Source organism: Scomber scombrus, chromosome 12, assembly GCF_963691925.1.
Source record: "Scomber scombrus chromosome 12, fScoSco1.1, whole genome shotgun sequence".
Lineage (NCBI taxonomy): Eukaryota > Metazoa > Chordata > Actinopteri > Scombriformes > Scombridae > Scomber > Scomber scombrus.
The window spans coordinates 5,650,381-5,673,499 of NC_084981.1; the positions used below are offsets into that span (position 1 = coordinate 5,650,381).

The 23,119-nt window shown below is 39.5% G+C and overlaps 1 protein-coding gene across 2 annotated transcripts in view; it reads right to left on the reverse strand.

The window, feature by feature from the left end:
- thada (THADA armadillo repeat containing) overlaps positions 1-23,119 on the reverse strand; it is a 96,810-nt gene that overhangs the window by 37,670 nt on the left and 36,021 nt on the right. For both annotated transcript variants that reach the window (XM_062430614.1, XM_062430615.1), the window contains exons 28-29: positions 22,242-22,373; positions 12,204-12,372 (exon numbers count right to left, since the gene is read on the reverse strand). In XM_062430614.1, coding sequence (XP_062286598.1) covers positions 12,204-12,372; positions 22,242-22,373 — 301 coding nt within the window. The remainder of the gene's footprint in view (positions 1-12,203; positions 12,373-22,241; positions 22,374-23,119) is intronic.

A 23,119-nucleotide genomic window follows, 5' to 3' on the forward strand; every position in this document is an offset into this window, starting at 1 on the left:
GGAGCCAGTGTTGGAGCGGGTTCCCAAAACCAAATATTGAACCATTCCAAGTGGTTCCAGTACTGAAAAACGGGTTCTGAGGGATTGGTAATCTTGAAACAGGCTCTGCAAATATTATCTAAGCTTTTGAATCACATCCATAAATCCCATGTGACTGACAAATCCAAGAACTTGTTTTCATTTCTGGTGTGAGCTCCGACCAATTCTGACAGTTTTGCAGGTCAAGGCTCACCTATGAAGAAGTTTAACTTGCTAAATGACAATTTTTATTGTTTAACATTTTTTTTTGGATTCATCTTTTGATTAAGAATGGACTAGAGTCGTTCATTATTTAAAAGTGTCCCAACACCTAGTTTTTTTTTTTTTACATACAAAGTTACCTAACTAGTCATTTAGAGCATCACTCTTATAGACCCCCTACAGTCTAATATCACCTTGATCAATAATCCTGATTCACTACATTAGACCTGTAATATCATGGCCTGTTTGATGCAGAGTGTGAGCCAGTTTTATTGGACTGCACACAAGTTTGACCAAGCCGACAAAACAATATACCATGATCTGGCTTCTACAAGACAATGTTATGTCAAGGGCAGGGTCATTTTACCATAAACCCAACATTGTTTGTATGTAACAAGAAACATCATAAGCAGCGAAGATCATTTTAGGTTTGATTTGACGAAAAATTGAAAAGTTACAAAAAAGGTCAAAGGTCAACTTCTGCCTTGGACATAGTGCTGATAATAAAAGGTAAAAAGGGTTAATTTGGTCTATGTGTGATTAACATTAATCATGTCTAAGGTGCAAGCTGTAGGACCACCACCAAAGATAATCTTGACAAGTCTTCAGGTTTTTTGCTTGCAGGCTGGCGAAACTCACAAACCAAAGTATGTGATTCTCCATGCATGTTGGTATGCTCTGTGTTGAATGCTGGGAGAGCCATTACATCTAGTCATGAAGTCAGTCGACTCATTCGGAAGCACAGGGCCTGCTGATTAAAAGGTTGGTTCAGCAGCAACACTGGTGCCAGCGCTGGTTCCAGTGTCAGAGGAAACCCTGTGTCTTCATTCCCTCTCGCTACAGTCTCCAGCTACACCTCATCCACCGAGTTGGGAAGTCCCTTCATGGGAGGCTCAACCGGCTCAATCCAGCCCAGCATGGAGAAAACCGGAATATTTATAGAAAATGCTGCCTCCCTGTTCCTCCTCCCGAAGACAGAGTGCAAGAACTACACCCCATGTGGGAGGACATGCTGGGATTGTATCAAACTCAAATGAATGGGAGACGATAAGACAGCAGCACAGACATTTAGTTCTGGCTGACATTTTGTTGACCAAATTTCAACTTTTTTTTTAATATTTTGACTGATTAACCCCTGTGTCAGAATGAGGCTTTTTTGTATTTATTATGACTGTTATCACCATAAAGTACTATGCATAAGACTGTCCTGCTACAACTACTTCTTGTGTAAGAAATTAAATTACAGTATATCCTCTAGACTTTCCTATACAGTATATGTTACAGAAAATGTAGATTTAATATCAGCTTCAATAAGATAATTTAAATTTAAAAAGGCTTCTGAATTTTATACAAACATAAATATTAGTGAACGGACTGAAACTGACCGACTTTTAGAAGTGACATTTTATCTTAAAAATGGGATTCTGTTTGGCCACTTGGGGGCAGCAGAGCGAGCTGTAAACATAACTCAGGTTAGCGAAAAATTGCCTATGTACACATCTACATTAGCATTCATTTTTAGTAGTTAGTGGCCACCTGACCAATATGCTGTGCATTACTCATTCTCAACATGTACCTCTGTTTTAGTCTCTTAGAGAAACACAAAAATAATCGCTTGTTGCTAAATGCTCAACCATGTTCCCAAGGTAGCTGCTAACTTTGTATGTCTGACAAACAATGAGCTAAAAGATACTAAAATGCTCCGTAGAGGTGAAAGATTGTAGAGTTGGGTGATAAATTGCCTGTTGATTGGTCTTTATTTTATCTACTGTTGACATAATATATTGATTAGTGCAGCTTTAAATCCCTAACATTCTCTTTACTTTATGACTATATTAGCACAATGAACCCACCACCTAAGCTTTGGGTTGCAACTTGTAAGAAGCAAAAAACTTGGTGAGGCAGTGCTAAATATGAAAAATATCAAAACCTATTTGTATGCCTTGTTTTCTTGTGAGACGTTTAACTGCTTGTATGTATGTGTATTTCTGTGTATGAGTGTGTGTTGCAACAAGCCTGACTCCTCTTTTTGGCCCGGTAAAAATAGTGGTGGTGGATGTGAGGTCCCTTCAGACTCTGTTATCAGCCTGCCCTGCCGTCCCTCCCACTGCCGCAACCACAGACTGACCACACGCTGTAGCGAGCTTGCACACACACAGGCACATGCACACACACACACACAACAAGTACAAGTGCAAATAATTGCATGCCAATCCATGGCTCAGTCTAGTAAAACACACGCACAAAGAAACATATAAATCGGCTTTCACATAAAACCAGATAGAGGTTAGGCAAAGTGTGGACGCGCCCAATTAGGCAGAAAGAAATCCCCATAAAGACCGGCTAAATTTAAAAAGAAATAAACACACTCTCTTCCTCCACATAGCTGGATTTTTTTGCACAAAAAAAAACATACATGCACCCTCTAGACACCAAGTCATACTCCCTCACATATGCATATGCGTATAGGCGTGACAACCAAGCAGTTTAGCGGTGTGTGTATGTCTGTGAAGGCATGCAAGAACTGGTAAACTAAGAGTTTATCTTTGTCAGTGTTAGAACAACGTAGCCCCCAGGGAGCTGTTTGTTTCTTCCATTATGTCCTCCTACTTGTAGCCACACTCCAACATCATCTGGACACATCGTCTTTAAGAACGGTGCACACATCAATGACTAGAATAGAATTATCTAAAGAAAACAAATTAAAGATGCTGCACAGTGGAAGCTGAAGAAGCTGACGTTTATCTATTCTTTTAGCAGACTTAAAACCGGTACAAAAAAAGATTTGATTTTGCTTTATTGTCAGAACTGCATCGACGCTAACAATAAATATTTCTTCAGTTATTAATATGGGGAGTTGCAGATTCTTCTCTTTTATTCTTGCCCTTAGAGTGACAAAATGTTCAAAGACTTCATTCAAGTGTCCACTTACTAGCTCTGTCTGGGGCTTTCAACATTTCTTGGTCTTCATCAGTGCTTAGAGTATGCTCAGTTGTCATCACATGACTTGAGTGTGGTACTTATGTCATCAACCTTGTTTCCTTGTAACTTTACACAGCCAGATTTTTTTTTCATTTCTAAATTTGTAGTCTTCAGGCCCAACCAATATTACCTCAAGTGACATAACTTGAGTGTAGCAGTAATAGTAACCAATACTTATAAATAGATTCAAGGGATTAAGTCAAGTAGTTCCTCTTTAAATGCTAAGACTAAAGTGTGATACAGGTATCAAACACCTGATAATCAAGTTGGAAAAGATACTTCTTGTGTTATAAGCTGCACAGATGGTTTTTCATACCCACAGGCTCCTTCACTGATTCAGGCCTGAGGGTTTTCTCAGAAAGCCCAGGCAGACCACTACTCAAAGTTCCTTGTCACAGCAAACTGAGAGAAAATTATTGGAAGAGAGATGGAAGAATTTGGGAAAAAACCAGCACTGCTTCCACAGAAAAAGACGCTGATGCTCCTGGTTCACAAGCCTCTTTCTCCTCAGTCTCATTTAGACTCTGTTGTGGAAATACACAAAGGATTACATCCGTCGAGTTGGCTCTCCTCAAACCACCACAGGCCGCAGCTTTAATACTTCTGGCCCATACCAGGCATTGTGGGCCAGGGCTGCTGCTGGCGCGTGTCGAGAGCACAGTCCAGCGTCGGGTTGGGTTAGTGCCGGTCTGTCCGACGGGCTTGTTAAGCTCGGTTCAGGTTATATCATCAAAGGTTTGGGGCACTTTGGAGTGATTGAAATGATTCCTGTGTGTTTTAAGATGCTTTAACAAAGACAAAGGCCTTATTCAGGCCGTCAAAGGACAGGGCTGTCTACAGAAACAGGAAAGAACAGCTGGAGTTTATCCCTATTCTATATTAGTATTTGAAATTTTCCAGTGTCCTCAGTTTTACTTCAAATAGAAACACTCTTGATTCTTGGATAATATAATGATCATATTGGTTTATGTTGTCACCATCTGTTTTAATTATTTCATTCACCTTAGCCACTAACGTAATGCTTCGTTCCATTTACCTTGAAAGTTGGAAGTCAGAGCTGGGAATGATGTCACACCCGAGTTTGAGTGTTCCAGTTTGAAGTCCGAAAACCAGTTCTAGTCAGGTTAGCTACTGATAGCAAAATCAGTTGATAAAAACGCATTTTGCTGTATTTTACACATACAAACGGCGTAGTAACATGTTCACAGATAGAAGTTGAACAGTGCTGTGTGTATGACTGATTTAATGAGACACAAATAAGTCAAAACTGCTAATAAACAGTATATTACTACAACTTTATCACTGTTGATGCATGTGGCTACCGTCTTGGATTTTGAGGTCGGGGCTAATGAGGTTCTTCCGACCTTCCGAGTCGGAAATCCGAGTTGAAATTTCTGATTGGGAACTTGGAAATTTTAACTTTCGATATTCGAATGGAATGCACCATTACAGACCCGAATCTTTGACCAAACTGTAGGTCAAGTTGCACTGTGGGTAATTTAAGCACGAGGTCCTAAAGAGGAAGAAGAATGCACGGAACAAGAAAGATAATATGTTGGGTTCTGCTGCATTGATTTTGATTTTGATTTTTTAAAATAAAGAAGTTCATTGTGAGTCCAACAATGTAATAGAGTGCAAGGCTAAGTCGGTTGAGCACTAAAAGGATTTCTACTCAGTGGAGCACTTAGAAAAAGCTTCAAACATAATTAAAGAAATAAGGACTACACGTACTCCTTCCATTCTGTTTAATACAGTATGAAACTCAAGGTCCTGTCTGCAGTGACTTAGAAGAACTGCAACATTAAAATGAATAAATTGGGGTTGGACAGAACCATTTTCATGTCAGCTGCTATTAGACTTCTTAACAGTGTTTGAGAAAGTCAGCAGGGTGGTACTGCCTGTCTCAGTAGCTGTGATGGTTCCCAGCTCCACACTTGGCTCACTAACAGTTGTTCTTTGACAATAACAGAGGAAGTAATTTCTCCCTCGAGCAAAAACATCTGCTACCTGTTAAGACATACACCCACACACGCATTCGAGCATATTAACATACATTAAAGCGTTTCCAACGGCTGAACACAATGTCCTCATCGTCTTGGAATAAACATGAGCACACAAACACAAATACGTTTGGGTGTGTACAGTAGTTCTTATACTCTGGTTGCTCATTTTATTTTAAACCTCGTATCTCCCCATAGTACATGAGTGCAGATCATTTTACACACACACACACACACACACTCCACAGCATGCATGGCCACTATCTCCTCTATCAGTGACTGTGTGAGATGCTTCCCTCCACACGTACGCTGCAGACGTCTATCTCTGTTTTACTATGTTTAGACCGCTTCACCTGCATGAAACTCTACAACTTCTGCTATGACAGTCCAGGCCCCTTCTCACAACTAAACACGCATTAACATATCTGCCTCCATCATCTCCATAATGAACCCCCACCCAACCACCTACCTACACAACTGCTATGTATAGCCTGGTTACAGACCGTCCTCACAGATATACACCACACTATCTTTGTCAGTAGTTTGGAAGCCCTGTTGAATCAAATGTTTTTTGGGTCCATGTGTTACACTGTTGTAGTGATGCCGTTTGATGTCCAGAATAAAAAGGAGCCATTGTATCAAAGAAGTCATGACACACGCTGCCAAGTAGCATCAACAAAATCATGAAAGAAGTTGTAACCTTACCTTTCGCACAATTCACATATTTTCTTTTATGGGCTGTAAATGGTGTATTTCCAGAATCTTAACAGTTTTTTTTATTGAAACTCTTAAAGATGTCGTCAAGTGGAAGATGAGTTTTGTGCTACACTAGAAGTTTGACATTTTACCAACACTATAAGAATAAAGAAGCACATTCCAGTTATTCGGTCGGGGGCGAGATGCTTCACTCCTCACAGTTGTACAGCATTTAGAAGAAAATTAAAAGTTACATTAACGTTTTCATTTTTACATAATGCTGCTTGTTTGTTTGTTTTTTTGAAAATTTCACGACTTGCTACTGCAAGACCTGTAGATAAACACACGTAGATCACCAAAGTGCAAATCAGCATCAATAGGCTGTTAGTATGAATGGGACAAATGTAGGATAAAAGGGTGTGTTGCACATACTTACAAAGCTAAATGTTACACGGATGATTATTACAAAAGATGAGAGAGAGCTAATCAAAGAATAGTGTGCATAAGATTCCCTTGCAAATTAGCAGACAGCCTGTGACGTAAAACGTGCAGAGGCGCTTTCAGTGGAAGAAAAAAGGAAATGAAACGTCAGTGGAAGCAGTTTGTGATCTGATCTCTCTTCTGCAGGAGAAGAGAAATAGTTGAAAGAGAAGTCCGCAGAGACGATATACAAAGTGGGTTTAAACCACGGGGTCAAATTCATTGGGGTGGGTAAAGTTGTCTGGTTACTAGCTGTTATTAAGACATTGAGTTCTGACTTCCAACTTTCAAGGTAAATGGAACGAAGCATTACGTTAGTGGCTAAAGTGAATGAAATAATTAAAACAGATGGTGACAACATAAACCAATATGATCATTATCCTTATTATCCAAGAATCAAGAGTGTTTCTATTTGAAGTAAAACTGAGGACACTGGAAAATTTCAAATACTAATACAGAATGGGGATAAACTCCAGCTGTTCTTTCCTGTTTCTGTAGACAGCCCTGTCCTTTGACGGCCTGAATAAGGCCTTTGTCTTTGTTAAAGCATCTTAAAACACACAGGAATCATTTCAATCACTCCAAAGATCCAGTGTAAATTAGAAGACAGCCTGTGACGTAAAATGTGCTGATGTGCTTTCAGTGGATGGAAAAAGGAAATGAAACATCAGTGGAAGGGCTGCAGGCAGCAGTTTGTGATCTCTCTTCTGCAGGAGAAGAGAAATAGTTGAAAGAAAAGTCTGCAGAGACGATATACAAAGTGGGCTTAAACCACAGGGTCAAATTCATCGGGGTGGGTAAAGTAATCTGGTTACTAGCTCTTATTGAGACATTAAGACTTTTATATACGGTAGACAGCAAGCAGTCCAGAGCAGTGGACTGTTCAACAGGTCATTAGTATTTTATCTTTCTCTTTTCATGTGTTGAACTCCCATTATGTAATAATTCATTCTGGTAGGAGGTACGAAGTCACACTGTGTAATCACAGTTGTTGCAAGCATTCATTTGTCCCTCCATCATTTTTAATTATAATTTGTAATTTTAGGAGTCTGTCTGTTATTGTAAACAAAGTGGTTACTTCAGTTCAAACCAGCTTCTTTTTTGTGACATGCATGTTTTTATGAGTCATGCTAGCGGGGATGCAAATGTCGGTCTGTCCACCACTTTGGTTCTCTGATGTTTCATCCAGCATCATCATCAAGTCAGAATTTCTGCTTGTAAAATCCTTTGATTCATCGGCGTAGGAAGCATTGAAAGTGTGGGTGGGACAATTTGATGCTGGACTGGAACTGGGGACTCTGTGACTATAAGGTATGCGCGGTATGCTGTCAGTCAGTATGGAGACTTAGTAACAAAAACAAAAAGGCGGTAAGCAATGCCAAGCTCTGATTCTAATTAAGTTAAGTTTTGTGAAGCATCTTGTTGTAACAGTAGGTGACCCACCTTAGCTCAGACACCTGGCGTCTGAGCATCAATGACAACCGAGCGTCAGCAGTGCTCTTGTGTGTGCACGTGTGTTATGTGAGAATCTACCTGGGTGTAACGGAGCGGTGAAAACGTAGGATGGAGTCTTGTCTAAAGTTTGTCCTGTAATATGAAACATTGTAAGTATGAATTTCACCATAAATTGCATCACGTTTTGTAATGTATATATCCTGTGTTGTGCTTTTAGTCCTATACAATGTTATCTTGTAAATGTAAGTCATATCGTTGAGTTCACTTGAACTACTGTAAGTGTAGACGAGTCTGTGTGACAAGAGAAAAAAGTAGCTAATGGTTCCGGCCACACACACATTACACAAGACAAGACGGAGGATAAATATGAGACACGAAGGATACATGACAGGACAAAGAAGCTACCTTATGTTACAACATCCATTACATAAGACTCTAAATTACACAGGAGGAGGACAACATGTGATCTCACCCTTTTGTGTGGGGAAGAAGAGAGGGACAAAGATAGAGTGAGGAAAAGAAACTATAGCTGAAGGACAGAGAAAGCAAGAGGAAAAGAGATATGGAAGATATTTAAAGAAAAAGGAGACATAGGAAGCAGGGAAACATAGAGAGGAAATAGATGGAGATGGATGGGAGCGGGCGAACGCAGAAACAGATCAGGAGACATCTGGGGAAGCTCCACACATGGCGACCATGACAGGAAAAGCAAACTCGAATCCACTCTCCTCCTGAAATCTCCTCTAAGCCTTTAAGAGGCCCACCTCCCCACCCTTCTCCTCTTCCCCCCTCACCATTCTTGCCTTCATCCCACAGCGGACCTCCCTGCAGTCCAGACCGCTATCAAACCATAAGTGCTCCATCAAGGAGAAGGCAGAAGTCCTGAAGAGAGGAAAAAAGCTGCATTTTTCATTCTTTTTCTTTTGACCTCTCTCCTCGGTTCCTCCCTCGCTGACCTCCATCAGTGGCGTTCAATAGAAAGGCTCAGGGAAACTCCCTCTCTGCCTCTTTTTTTCTCCCCTCCGTGTGTGTTGATATTACCGGCAGACAGTTTGGTTGTGTTTGTCAGAGTGTGATGACAGAACTAAACACTGGTATTTACTCAGCGATAACCACCTTGTCTGGACAGGCTCTGTGTGGAAACTGTGTGTGTGTGTGTGTGTGTGTGTGTGTGTGTGTGTGTGTGTGTGTGTGTGTGTGACTCACATAGACACACACACACACACTGTGTGTATATACGCTGAGGCTCGATGCACCGTATCTATAATCTTTGTGGTTACCATAACTGCACAGTAATTGCATTTTATATTTTGTCTTGGCCTCTCAAGTCCAGTTGTGAACATGTCGTGTTTAAGGTTGAATTACAGGATTATAAACTCATCTAAAAACGGAGCAAAATCAATCTTAACAAATAAATACAAATACAAGACTGCTACAAACTGATGAGTATCATAGTAGAGTGTGTGAGTGCTAGATACAATATATGATAACATGCATGTGAACTGCATACATGTACAGCTTTAGAACAGCTCAATAATGACCCACTTATAAAAGAAAACACAGCAGATTGACTCAAATGACTGTAAACCAAAGTCTTAACTGTATACACAGTATGTATGTGTATATATTTCTAATTATTTTAAATGTTGTGAAACTTACTCACAGTGACTGAAAGACAGCTCAGCTCTGTCAGGACTGACCGGTACACACTGATGTTAATATTTCGACCAACGCCATAGAAATAAATAAAGTGGACAAAATATTAGAAACTTCTTTCAATGTCACAAGAGAGTTAAACTAAAACCAAAAGACTCCACAGTGTAAACAATATTCTGTTTATGATGATATGTCATATTTGAGAAGCTGGAACCAAGCAATGAGGGGTATTCTTGCTTAATATTTTGAACTTTAAAGCCTGATCGATCTTTACAAACATTAGCAACACATTTTGTAGGTTGACTAACTGATTGTCATTTCAGTACTAGATAAGCATCTAAAAGATAAGCTTCATAAATAGCTCATCTTAAAACGGAAATACTAGCATGTCTGGATTTGTTTGCATTGATAATGTTTATTCTGAATCTGCTGAAAGATCAGATGTACATCATGTAGGATTTGCCTGGGGCAAGTAAAATAGTACATCAGGCTAATAAATCTAGCAACTCAATTGCTCGATCAAGCAAGTGAATAAACCCATTGAACCCTGCAGTGACATCTGTCATCATTTATGACACATACTGTATGTGATGTAATAATGAATTTTAGGTGCCATGATGACAAATCTGACATTGTGATCATCTCAAAAGAGTTTGACAAAATGTTCTCCACTAATTGTCCACTTACTGTTTGCCAAAGATTCCTTTCAGAGTCAGAATCTAGAACTGTCACAATAACTACTTTTGTTGGACGATATATTGTCTCAGAAATAATCGCAATAACGATATTATTGTCATTTGAAGATCTTTATACCATTGATATAATGATAATATAATAGCATAATAATCAGTTATGCAAGTTATTTACCTTTAATTCCATAAAAGCGGCACCACTCACTTTTGAAGTCTCCACTCAGGACATGCACAGTGAGGAATGGAGGACTACTTGTTTAGCCAATGTGACATGAATAGGCTCTTAGCCGCTTATGTGAAGTGTGGCAATACTGAGGTCAACAAATGATCAATGTTGTGTCCGTGTATCATACGATAAGTCCATATATAGACATGATGATGCTGATAATTGTACAATAAGTTGATAATTACTGTGACAGGCCTATTCACTGTTTGTGGACACATTTTCTGCAAACCAAAATCACTGCAGATTTCAGTCACATGTTGATCCTGAGAAATCTTAGAAGCAGATATTAGTATTTAGCATTTCTGCAGCTTTCTTAACCACATGAGCCAGGTCCTATAGCAGAGCTGCACAAGGTAGCACTTCTATCTAGTACCAGGTTCATATATGCTTTTACATGACTACACAGTATTAATCTAATAAAGGTTAGAATGGCTGAAATATCGTAACAATTATTCCCATGAAATCTTCAGCAGACATTCACAGTCCCCATGGGATGAATCATACTGAATCATACATTTGGTAATCCCCTAACTTTCCCTCTGTTACCAGCATGAGGTTGACACTAGTGGTTTTGAATGACATGTCTTGACCACTATTGGATGGATCGCCATGACCTTTCCAACACTTTACCCTCAGGATGAACTGTAATAAGTTTGGTGACCCCTAAACTTTTCCTATAACGTAACTCCAGGACAAATATTTCATTTCTCCAATAAAGTTTATATTAGCATGCCAACACCCTGAACTAAGGTAAAGCTGAGGCGGCTGTGGCTTAGGAGGTAGAGCGGTTCGTACACCCATCGGAAAATCAGAAGTTCAATTCCCGGTTCCTCCAGTCCACATGTTGATGTGTTCTTGGGCAAGATACTTGCTCCCGATGGCTGCACCAATGGTGTATGAATGTGTGTGTGTGAATGGGTGAATGTGACATGTAGTGTAAAAGCGCTTCGAGTGGTCAAAAGACTAGAAAAGCGCTATGTAAGTACAGTCCATTTACCATTTATATGATAACTGCTAAACATCTGTCAATGTTAGCATCACAGAGCTATTAACATGGCTGTAGACACTTGCTCTTGTTTTATAATTTATTTAATTTTACGTAACGTTTATTTTTACGTTATATTTTTAATGTATAATTACGTTATTGTTCGATAAGTCGATAATGATTGTGACAGGCCTATCAGAGCCTTCACATTTTATGTTTGTTTTAAATGTACATGCTCACAGTGAAAGTAAGCATCTAATCCACTGTTGGTTATGTCCAGTGACAATTCCAATAAAGTTTAGTCAAACACTGTCTTAATAAAAAGAGAGAAATGCAACTTTACTTTGCACACTTTTACTATAACAATAGAGGAAAAATATGGAGAATGTAAACGATATGATCTGTTTGCTCTGCTGCATAGTTCAGTTTTAATATGCAGCAGTCCCAGTAAAAAATACAGTTTTAGCCGCAACATGTACCAGCGGTTACTCCAACAATATTAAAACAAGCTCGCCACAATTTATAACTGATCTTTTGACGGCAGCCATGTGAGTTACTGGACTGTAGAACGGCAAATGGTTCAGGGTTTGAGTCCAAGCTGGAGCTACAGTCACTAAACAAACACATGTGGTCATTTACAGCACTCCAGATTAAAGCCTCCACTGAATGTTATATACAGTATATATGAGAGTGTTGGTTTATGTTGGTATATGTGTGTGTGTGTGTGTGTGTGTGTGTGTGTGTGTGTGTGTGTGTGTGTGTGTGTGTGTGTGTGTGTGTGTGGAGCAGACCTGCAGCAGAGTCCCGTGGATGTGATTGTGTTGGATTTTGGGTCCAGGCTCTGGAGGAAGTTCCTGTAGTATGGAGTGAACAGTGGATGGGACCTGAGTGACCAAGACGAAGGGAACCAAGGCACGAGCTGCCATCTCTCTGGTCCGGTACACCGCCGAACGACCACATCTGCAGAACACACACACACACACATACGGAGCAGCAACCTTAGTGTCATGGAAACATGTGCAGCTGCTTTGTTATGATAATCTTTTAGTCTTGCATTGTGTGTTTGAATTAGAGAGGAAGTTATACTGTCTCACATTATTAAAGGTCATTGGTTATTATTTTAACTGTTCAGGTCCATTTATTTTAAAGTTCTGACCTTGTTATGGAAAATATCTAAGGCTGCCTCCCTAATAGTTGACCAACCAAGAAGAGTCTTAGTTGATCAGGTTTTCATTGGTCAGTCAGGTTAAAACCACCTTACCAAAATTAGATCCAAACCTTGTATGGCTGGACAGTGTATGAAACACTAGAGGGCTTTTAATATAAACGACTGTTGACACATGGCGACGACCGATGAAGTTACGTCATTGGTCAGCCAAGCTTCATCACTCAGTCAGCTACTAGCATGAAGTAGAGATTGCTCTGCAAATGTCTGTCAGCTTCGGCCTTTACCTCCAGGAAACCTTCCAAAATGAGAGACAGGCCGACTAAAGTGACCCACGGGACTGAAAAAGGTAACTCACCCTGCTGTTTGTTCCGAAACATACGTTGACGTTAGCAGGCGACTTACTTCGTGCGTGTACTTGTAAAATTGATATTTTAAAAGGCTTGTTATTATGGTTTTGTATGTCTCTGTAATGTAGCTCAGCGTTAATGTTACTTATGACGGTCTTTCTCATTTTCTGATGCCCCAAAAAACTCTTTATATCATAAACATGCAACAACCAGTTGAATAATGGCTTGAACTAACGACTATCAGTCAACTAGGAAAATTCTTTGATCGGGGGAAGCCCTTGTATCTAATATTATCATTAGTAATTATTATTTTGTACCATAGCTGCATTATGTTATGGACAACCTTTTCGGGTTAAGAATGCTGACCTGTGGCTTATTTGTTTTGGACAGTTGGCTGCTATTTTAATGCAAAAATGATGTAACATCTGTCTTTCTTTCGCCCCTTACTGCAGATCAAGCACACAGCCCCCAGACCAGAAGCCCACTGATAAACCTCAAATCAAACACTTTCAAATACCTAACCCGGCCCACACATATCTCTCCCTCCCTGTTGTTTCTTCTCCCCCGTCACAAACATTGTCATGTACAGTATGCGCTGGTTGATGGAGAATGTGGCCGGTCACCCTGAGTGCAGGCTAAAATTAACCTTGTTTACAAGCTGATAGTCTTTCCTACTCCGGTGTCAAAACTACTCCGATGTCATAACACCACCATCACTAACCTGGGTGTGATGAGAGGAGGAGAAAGAGGAAGAGGAGGAGGGCTGACAGAGGTGGAAGCAGTAAAGACGTGTGTCCATATAGTGTTTTCTTAGGCACAAAAGTGCTTATTTGATGTAGCTCTTGTTTCCATGACAACAATATCTTAACATATTATCATTCCAACTGCTGTTGTATGATAGACTAACATCGCCTCACTGCTTTTTGTTATCTATTTGCTATTTTTAGGCTACTATCTATTTGTTTGACGTTATTTCACCTTGAGCACCAACCGGAGGACGCCCCATCTAACATACGATCGGTTGCCTGAATAAGGAGCGGCGGTGACGACACCAATGCCTTTCTGAAAAGTTCTGATATTTCCAACTAGAAGTGTGCATAAAAGTGGAGCACCCTGAAAAAATATGTTGGGTGCAGTACTTTTTCTCCAGGCAGCCACATGCAGCCTCATTCCCTCTCTCCTCTCTGGGAACAAATGAAAAAAAGATGCTGATGCTTGGAAAGAAAAAAAGTTACATGGACTCTTAGTCCAATTCTCTTCAGTAAGCCTCTGGCTGAAGCTCTGTGAGAAGGGGAGATTTATTAAATACTTGAAAATAACAGCTATAGTCCAAGGTCAATTCTTCAAAAACACAATTTAAACGGAAAAAAAATCTGTTATACTATTATTTATTACTATTCAATACCATTGACTAATGTATTTAAAGCCACAAAGAATCCAAGCTATACTATGATCTTAAACAGATTGCGCGTCACTTTCAGCTTCAGTGTCATTTTAATATTACCACAATTTTGAAAATGTACACATAAGATAAGATAGGGTAAGATACACTTTTTAACCTCCGTAGAGAAATGTTTTCTGGGCTCTGTCCGTCTGCAAGTTCCACACAAATGAAGCATCTTAACAGCACATACTTCAATACACATACACAGTTGCTGACAGTGGCGACATATTGCACAGTGCTCATGTCCAACGTGTACATGACATATTAGTGTTGAAAAGCCTAATGGACATAATGGATGGGTGGAATGAATGTAATGATTCAGCCTGCTCTTGGGAACCCTGAATCTTCAACTAGAAGGTAAAAGCTGGAACTCAACATCGAGGCTACTAATCAATCTAATCATGAGACGAATGACAGAAATCTCGACTACATTGTAAAACATTGATATGGAGGCTCGATAGTGGAAAAAATAGTTAAAATAATAATAATAAAATAAATGGAGGAAAATACAGTAGGTGCTACAATTGTTTGTTGATCAATCAAGAGATGAGATAATATTTGAGATGAGATAATATTTCACAAGTTCATAACAAATAAAATATGAAATAGTCTGCAGGAGGTGGCAACATATAAACCAGGAAGAACAACTGGTTAAAACTGTTTTTTATTTCTGAGTGTGCATGTTTGTTTTAAACATTTTATAGTCACGTTCTTTTATTAAATGATCCAGATTTTTTTGACATTTACAATCATTTTAAACATTATCTATTAATCATGCCCTACATATAATGGTAAAACATATGCAGAGGATACAGTACTTACAGGCATACAGTCACACACCCGCTGACATGAGGAGCATGAGGGGCAAAAGGCAAAGGAGGACAAAAGGTGTGTGTGTATGTTGCAGGTTGTTTATAGCGTCTTGGATGACATTAGAGATGGATGTTGAAGTCAAAGAAGCGGGCCTGGCTCCGCTGTGGAAAATTCAGCAGGAGGTTCCAGTGCAACGTGAAACACCAATTCATCACCGCAGCGGCATGCGGAGATGAAAAGGAAGCCTAGCTTTTTCAGCTCTGGCATAAAAGAGGGCGAAATATGTACACAGGCACACGTTTTGTGTACACTCTGCATCTTAAAATTATTTACACACATTGCAGTTGTGTGTAAAAGAGACAAATAAGAAATTAAGGAGTTGGACGGAGTGAATAAATGACTGGGGATAAACAAAGAGGGGGCTGTTTGGACCAACAAGTCAACTGTCAACAATTGCTTTTCCACCTGCTGTTCACATGCCTCCCTCTCACACTCACACACACACACACACACACCGACCTATAGCCAGACAGACAACCAAAGCCCATGTATCAAACGCAGACAACAGTTTGCATTCCTGAGCTCTACACACATGTATACGTGTATTTCTGTGCACGTACACACACACACACGTCTAATGACCACAATGTCCATTCCTCACTTTCCACCCCTCCCACAGCCCCCATTTGGGGCCCATATGTTAACTATCTGTGCTAATTTGTCCCAATGAAACTCTTTTGCAAAAGGAAATGACAGTTTGGAAGGGTGTAATTTTAGAAACAGGGCCGTCCCTTGTGGGGTCAGGAGGCAGACTGTTGACTGGCATTGACGGAGGCTCATCTGGGCCTCATTTTGAAAGAGCTGGTAGAATAGTTTCCTCCAGAGAGAGGCTGTAGCGTGCTGAATAAACAAGCCCGAGCAACAAGGTCTGTCACTGGGGGAATGAAGGAAAGTTTAGGAAGTGGAAGTTAACAAGTAAAATGAGTTTGTTTCATTCATATTGGACAGGATGCAGAGGCCTGGAACGCCTCAAAACCAAAACTTCCACATTGCTGTCAAACCATTATGTAGAAAGAAATTCCTGACTGTGGCAGCCCCCCTTAGTCAAATAAAAAAAGACAGTGTGGCATGCAGCAATGCTTCACTCACCTACCCACAGATAAGACACCTGAATTTAGTCTGCCCAATTCTGCAAAGGGTCCCAAGATTAATAACACACACTGTACGTATTGACAGCAAATGAGTGAATATGTCTGATGTCTGCTTAGACACCTATTGTAGTATATACTGCTGTTCATAATTGGAGTATATAGAGGCCTTAAGATTAATAAAAAACATTTTGATTATTGATTGAGTCATTTCATCGATGAAATGTCTGAAAAGGCAAAAAATGTCCTTCCAAATTTCCGAGAGATTAAGGTGACGTCTTCAAGACAAGGAATCTCATCTGTTTTCAGTTTATTTTATTTTCATCTACTAATCAATTCAATGTTTCAGGACTAAATGGAAGCAATACACACTGTCTTCTACACCAACTGTAACCAAGACAAATACAAACTTGCTGTCCGACTAAAGTTTTAAAGTTTGAATATCGTAGTAGAGATACAATATGTATTATGTATTATATGTAATACATATTATAGTTATACAGTTATATATATTATATAACTTAGTATAATAAACCATCTAGGGGTACCCTGGTAAGACATACTGATAAAATGTGTGCTTCAAATCTGAATCACACTGCAAGTCAATTATCTCAAGTTGGACATTTACAGTAAGGGAAGATCAGAAGCCTTGACTGTGATAGTGAGAAAATAAAAAGGATAGCAGTGTTTTATTGAAAAACTGGAACTACTTTTTTACAATTTTCATACTTTGCAAAGTTATCAAGTTGGCCTGATTGGACCCCTCGAGGGGTAGTCCAGGCCCGCGGGCCATATGTTTGACACCCCTGCTATAGAGTAATGTTTCTATGAGCAGGCCCCAGTTTTGTTTACGTGTCATGCAGAAGGCCAAACATGCATTTGCAGCAGCAGAAGTAGACATAATCCAGATTCACAATATTCTAATATTCTACAGCTGGTTGATGGTAACGCGCCAAGAAATGAAGCAATGTGCCAGAAATGGCCAGAAAGGAAACTGTGAGCTAGCCAGCACGCATGTAAACAACGCCGGTTTTTAAAACATTTTAAAAATTGGCTCTGGAAATATTTTACAAGGAAGGAAATACACTCAGTATGTTTGTTTTCTGAATGAAATAAATATATGCTGGTGGGCCCAAATTGAAACTTGGGATACAGTATTAGTTTACATTTTGAAACTGAATGGTGGAAAATGTCAGTAACAATGGAGGCAGTAAGTTGGCGAGTCCAGCTTTCACTCAGCATTTATTTAAAATTAGCCGCTTTCTACTGTTAGCGTCCATGCAGGAAAACAACATTATAATCACATGAGCTGTGAGGTAAAATATACACAGCATCTCAGTTGAGAGGGAAATGACAGTCCTCTCTTTTGAAGCCTTGTTGCAAATTTACGGGCAGTACTGTGCCCTTTGGAAAAAAGAAATGAGATACGAGACGGTGAGGACGGGGGAAAAAGGGAGGAAGGGAGGCAGAGGAGGGTGAGGAGGAGAAATGCCTGGAGTGGATATCACAGGACATAAATCACAGCACTCTGAGGCTTTGCCTTTACATCAAAGAGAGAATGAGGGGGGGGGAACAAGAGAGGCAGTGGAGGAGATAAGAAAGAAAAACTGTACTCCAGATATAAAGACGTCGAGGGGCTGGGATGAAACTCCCATCAATCGTCATAATAAATATGTCTGCTGATCTTCCTCCTCCTCTTTGTCGTCATTGTCATTACTCTCCTCATCATTATCCGTACAGGTGTGACGCATGCAAAGGCCACGCAGTGAATAAATGTAAAAAAAAGTAGCGATGAATATAATGAAGATGAAATGCTTTATGGTGCGATGGAGGGAAATGGGGAAGAGTTATCAAGTGAGAAATGCTCTCAACAGAAGAAGAGCTAAGCTAAAGCTAATCCTTGAAGGTGGTGGCCTAGATCATATTGGGGGGCAGTCGTAGACCTCATCAGACACGTCCACGCACGCCTGGGGAAGATGGGTTGGGGATGGGTTGGGGGGGTGGAAGGGTGGTACAGAGAAATACGAGTGGAGCCAGAGAAGTTGGGGCTGAGCTATATTTAACATCTCCAACATGTGGGCTTCATTTGGGTGAATGAGTGCGCCGCATAACTCCTCTGACAGTCGAGCAGCCAGTCAGCACTCAGCTATCGACCTGTTAGCTGCACCCAGAGGAGATGGATCTTTAAGAAATCACTTTAAAATCTTACTGAAATACTGATTTGTTTAATTGAAGTTGGGAAATGGATGCATTCTTTAGGCTTCGGCTCCAAACTGTTAACTGTTCACCGTGTTTTACAGCCCTGCGAGCCTGTGTTGATAAAGCCTTGTGTTCTCCAGACAGAGCGATCACTCTTTTGTTTTTAAAGTGGCAGCTCTGTTCCATCTTCACTCTGAACTTTCCATTTGTCACTTTCTGACCACGATCTCGTTCAGACAAACAGGATGAACAGAAGAGGCAGTGACTCAACTTTGTGATTCAAGAAAATAAGACAGGTGTTTTTGTTCCATTAGATTAGATTGGTTCATCATGGAAAAAGTAAAGTTTGGTTCTTGGGAGAACTATGTGTTTAAAATCTGACTGCTTGGAAAGCTTTTAATGTTGAAGACGTTGTGGAAAGTTGTGGTTACAGTAATAGTTTTATAGTTATTTCATATAAATACACACACTTTAATGAGCAGAGGATATATGATCACATATATTAGATAGATATATCTTGATTGCAGTAGGTGATCATATCTGAATAAATAAAGCAATTACATTTAATAAGGAGATATCTCCTAAACAACAGTAGAGCTTGGCCTGTCATGATAAGTACTTTTGTTAGACGATATATTGTCTCAGAAATTATCGCAATAAATGATATTATTGTCATTTAAAGAACATTTTATACCACTGATATAATGATAATATAATAGCATAATAATGCAAGGGGGGCTGGGGTGGGATTGGAGAGTGGGTGCTACGCTTCTGTAAAAATACAGTCTGTCATTATGGGCCGGAGTTATTTACCTTTAATTCTTCTGCAGTCTCCACTCAGGAAGTTCGTATATAGACATGATGTGTCGATAATTACGTTATTGTACGAGAAGTCGATAATTAGTGTGACAGGCCTAAGTACAGCTGAACTTAAGAACAACAGTACCGAGTGACTCTTTCCCCCACCAGAGGATAAAGACAGTGTGATCAGAGGAGTGTACAGTTGGCTCAAGTCATGTTATGATCTCTAGAAGTAAACAAAATTGAATTGCAAATTTGAATGATGACACTTTACATTTAAAACATTGGAACCTAATTTCAAAATGAGTTTAGGTGATTTTGGTGACTTTTTTTTTAGTGCAGTTTGCTTGAGAAACTATGGATAACAGGTAAATAAAGATGAGTAAGACTCTAAAACATCTTAGGAATCATCCTTAGTAATATGAATATGCCTAATAAGGTCTGATATGTTGAGTCATTTGTCATAGAGAAGCAGATAAACATTTATGCTGCATCATTCTACCAAAAATGTAAATATCTGCTCACAAAGCACAACACTGTTGTGACTTGTCACCCATGTACAACCAACATTTACAGACACATGTACATGCACACACACAGCACTCAAGCGGTTATCTGAATTGTCAGTAGAACATTCCAACCTCAAGGTCTCAACACACACACACACACACAAACACACACACACAAACACAACTGTTTGACTTACAGCTCTCTCATCCTACCACTCCACCCTCTCCAGCTGTAAAAATACTGCATTTAGTTCAGCAGATTAAACTTTGACAGGAGAATTTTTTAAAAGAAAAAATGCCATTTCTTATCTCACCTTCATACATAACACCACAGTGATTCAATCATATAAAAGCTTATCTACCCGCGTCATGACATGACGTGTTTTTTTTTACATTTCAGGAGGAGGAACGAAATGAGCAATCTGTGCCTGGGTCAGAGTTGTTGTTGTTGTCCGTCTGTTGATCTGCAGAGTTTCGTGTAGAATACTGCGTGCTTTCCCTGAGTAACCAACACCATCTTTTCCCCCCCTGACAGTAAGAAGTTCACACTCTCTGCCTCCAGGCTTCCCATCAAAAACACCACCAGATGTGTTTGTTGGCGTTTCAGGTTATGATGGAAGCGGCAACACTTTAGTGCAACTCAATCTCTACAGTGGTGGTTTAGAAGTGATTTGCGTTGCCATTTCATTGCATGTAAAACTGATCTGTACAACATGCAGCATACAGGAGTTCTAGTTATTTCTATAACTATTTTATTCTCATTTATTCCCATTGATTGTGTTTTGCTTTACTTATTAAATCTAGTTTCATGGGGCTCATGGGGGATGTTGGTCAATGTGGGACCTCACAAGTACAGTAAAACAAGTATGTGTGTGGTTGGGGGGGGGGGTGAAATCCAGTTCTAATTTGCAGGTGCAGAAGATGAACATGTTCCAATAATATTTGTAGATTTCTTCATCTCAGGAATGTTAAAAGAAAAAAAAAAAAAAATGAAGGCTGTAACCACAGTTTCCCATTCTCCACCCTGTATGCTTCACTCCCCAGTAAACAGTGAGCCGAGTCCAGATAAAAAACTGTTACAATCTAATCAAACCGCTGTGACACGAGACAGCACAAACCAACAGAACAAGCCACTTGTTCTAAAAAAAAGAGACTAACTCAGACTAGACAGGTGTTTTGTCCTGGTGTGCGGACTCACAATTACACAAATGTGTATATGTATGTTTTGCTATTTTTTGCCATTGTTGTACATTAGGATGTGCAGTGTAAACAGGATTTGAGGGATTGTAATGTTAGAAGAAATAGAAAAGAAATTATGTGAGATGTGCGTTTACGTCAAAGATGCAGACGCACCTGTGCAAACAAAACATAAGAACACACACACACAAACACACACACACACACACAGATAATGTTTAGACTACAGGTGTTTTGTCTTGGTGATTGTAAAAGCTTCTATACTTAGAAAGGTCTGCAGTTCAGTGAATCTTTGAGAGGTTTATCATGGCTGAGAGAGCAGGTGTGTGACCCTCTTGGATTTGATACAGCATACTATTTTCTTTTTTCTCGTGACTTTTATATAAGCAGGAAAGCTGACGGCAATCACATTCTCATTGATAGCGATGACTAAAAGGGAGGAGCTGCGGATGGAGCAAACATTAGACATGTTCACAGAAAGCGGTTTCTAGCTTGGTTGGGATCTGGGAGCAGCTGAATGCCTTGTTCAAGGGCACTTCAGCTCTTTTAATGAGAGAAGGGAAGGGTTGACAGATGCATTACAGCCATGTGAAAGAAAAAGAACTTTCTAAAAACCTGGTTTATGCAAACGTCACATGGCAAACTGAGAAACAAGGAGAGGTAGTCAGAAAGCATGTGCATATTTTTAAGTCAACTAATATGAATGGATGTATTTGAACAAGCCTCTGTTTATATTATAATGCATCTATCTACCATTTTTGTATATAATGTACATTAAAATAGACTGTAAACAACAAGTATCACATATTTAAACAAAGGGTCCTGAAAAAATTCTATTTATGTTGACCAAACTCCATTTAATAGTTGTGGAGCTTTCAATTGTATCACATGATCTTCTTCAGCAAATGGAGTTTGCTTGATTATCATGGAATTATAGATTTTAAGGATTTCTGGTCTATGCTGCAGTAAAAGATGAAACTGAAGGCTCATCACATTCACATGTCCGAGGTTAAAAGTAAACTTGCAATATCAGCTATATGTTTAAAATGTTTTTTTTAATTACTTTTCTATTGTATTATTCACCTCTAAGACCTTAAGACAACAAAACTAAAAGCGTACATCTACCCCATGCACTGTATAAAGATTGTATAAACTCTATATGATGTGTGTGTATGCTTGTGTTTGTGTATTCCTAACACCCACCTGATGATGAAGGGCATGAAAGGGGCGAGTCCCAGAGGTGAAGAAGACCCATCCATAGGAGAGGGGTAGAGCCGACTGAGAACCAGCAGCAACAGGAACAGACTAGGGTGAAGCTTCACCTGACCGCTGTCACTGAAACACACAAACAGGGACGAATATGGTCAATAATAACTTTGTTGTAAATGTATGGGAGAAGAGCTACATGACTTTAACTGCACCTTTAGTTTTATTGGATCTAGATTCATATTAGTCTACCACCCTTTGAAGTTAAAGCTACATTAGACTCTTAGGGTTTTAGGTGAGTTTCTCCTTGTTGTCTTAGAGTGCTTAGCCTGGGTGGGGAACCGGTGCTGAGGTAGGCCTGTAAAGCCCATTATGGTATTATATGTGATATTGGGTTACACAAATAAACATGACTTCAATGAATTGTAAAGCTGTTGTAAACAACTTAGAAGTGACTAGAATAAATGGGTGGTTGCACTCCAACATTTTGTCAAATCAAAAGTATTATCCTTTAACTTTTCAGAAACTAAAAGACTAGGCTTTTGCCATTAATGTGACCTAAAACAGAAGCAGGGTTAAGCAGCTAAAAGATATAAAACTTATTAATTAACATGTTGTATCTTATTTATTTAATATTATGACAAACCAAAATGTAAAAACAAGTTGTAGTCTTTATGCTAAGCTAAGAAAACTGTCCTCTAGCTTCCACTGGCTCTAGCTTCATATTTAGAGTACAAACATGAGAGTGCTATCAATCCTCTCATTCAAATTCTCAGAAAAGAAAGAAAGTATATTTCCCAAAATGTCAAACTATTCGAACTAAAGTCTTTTATTTTATTATCTTTGTTAATACGCTGTATCCATTGCCTTAAAAA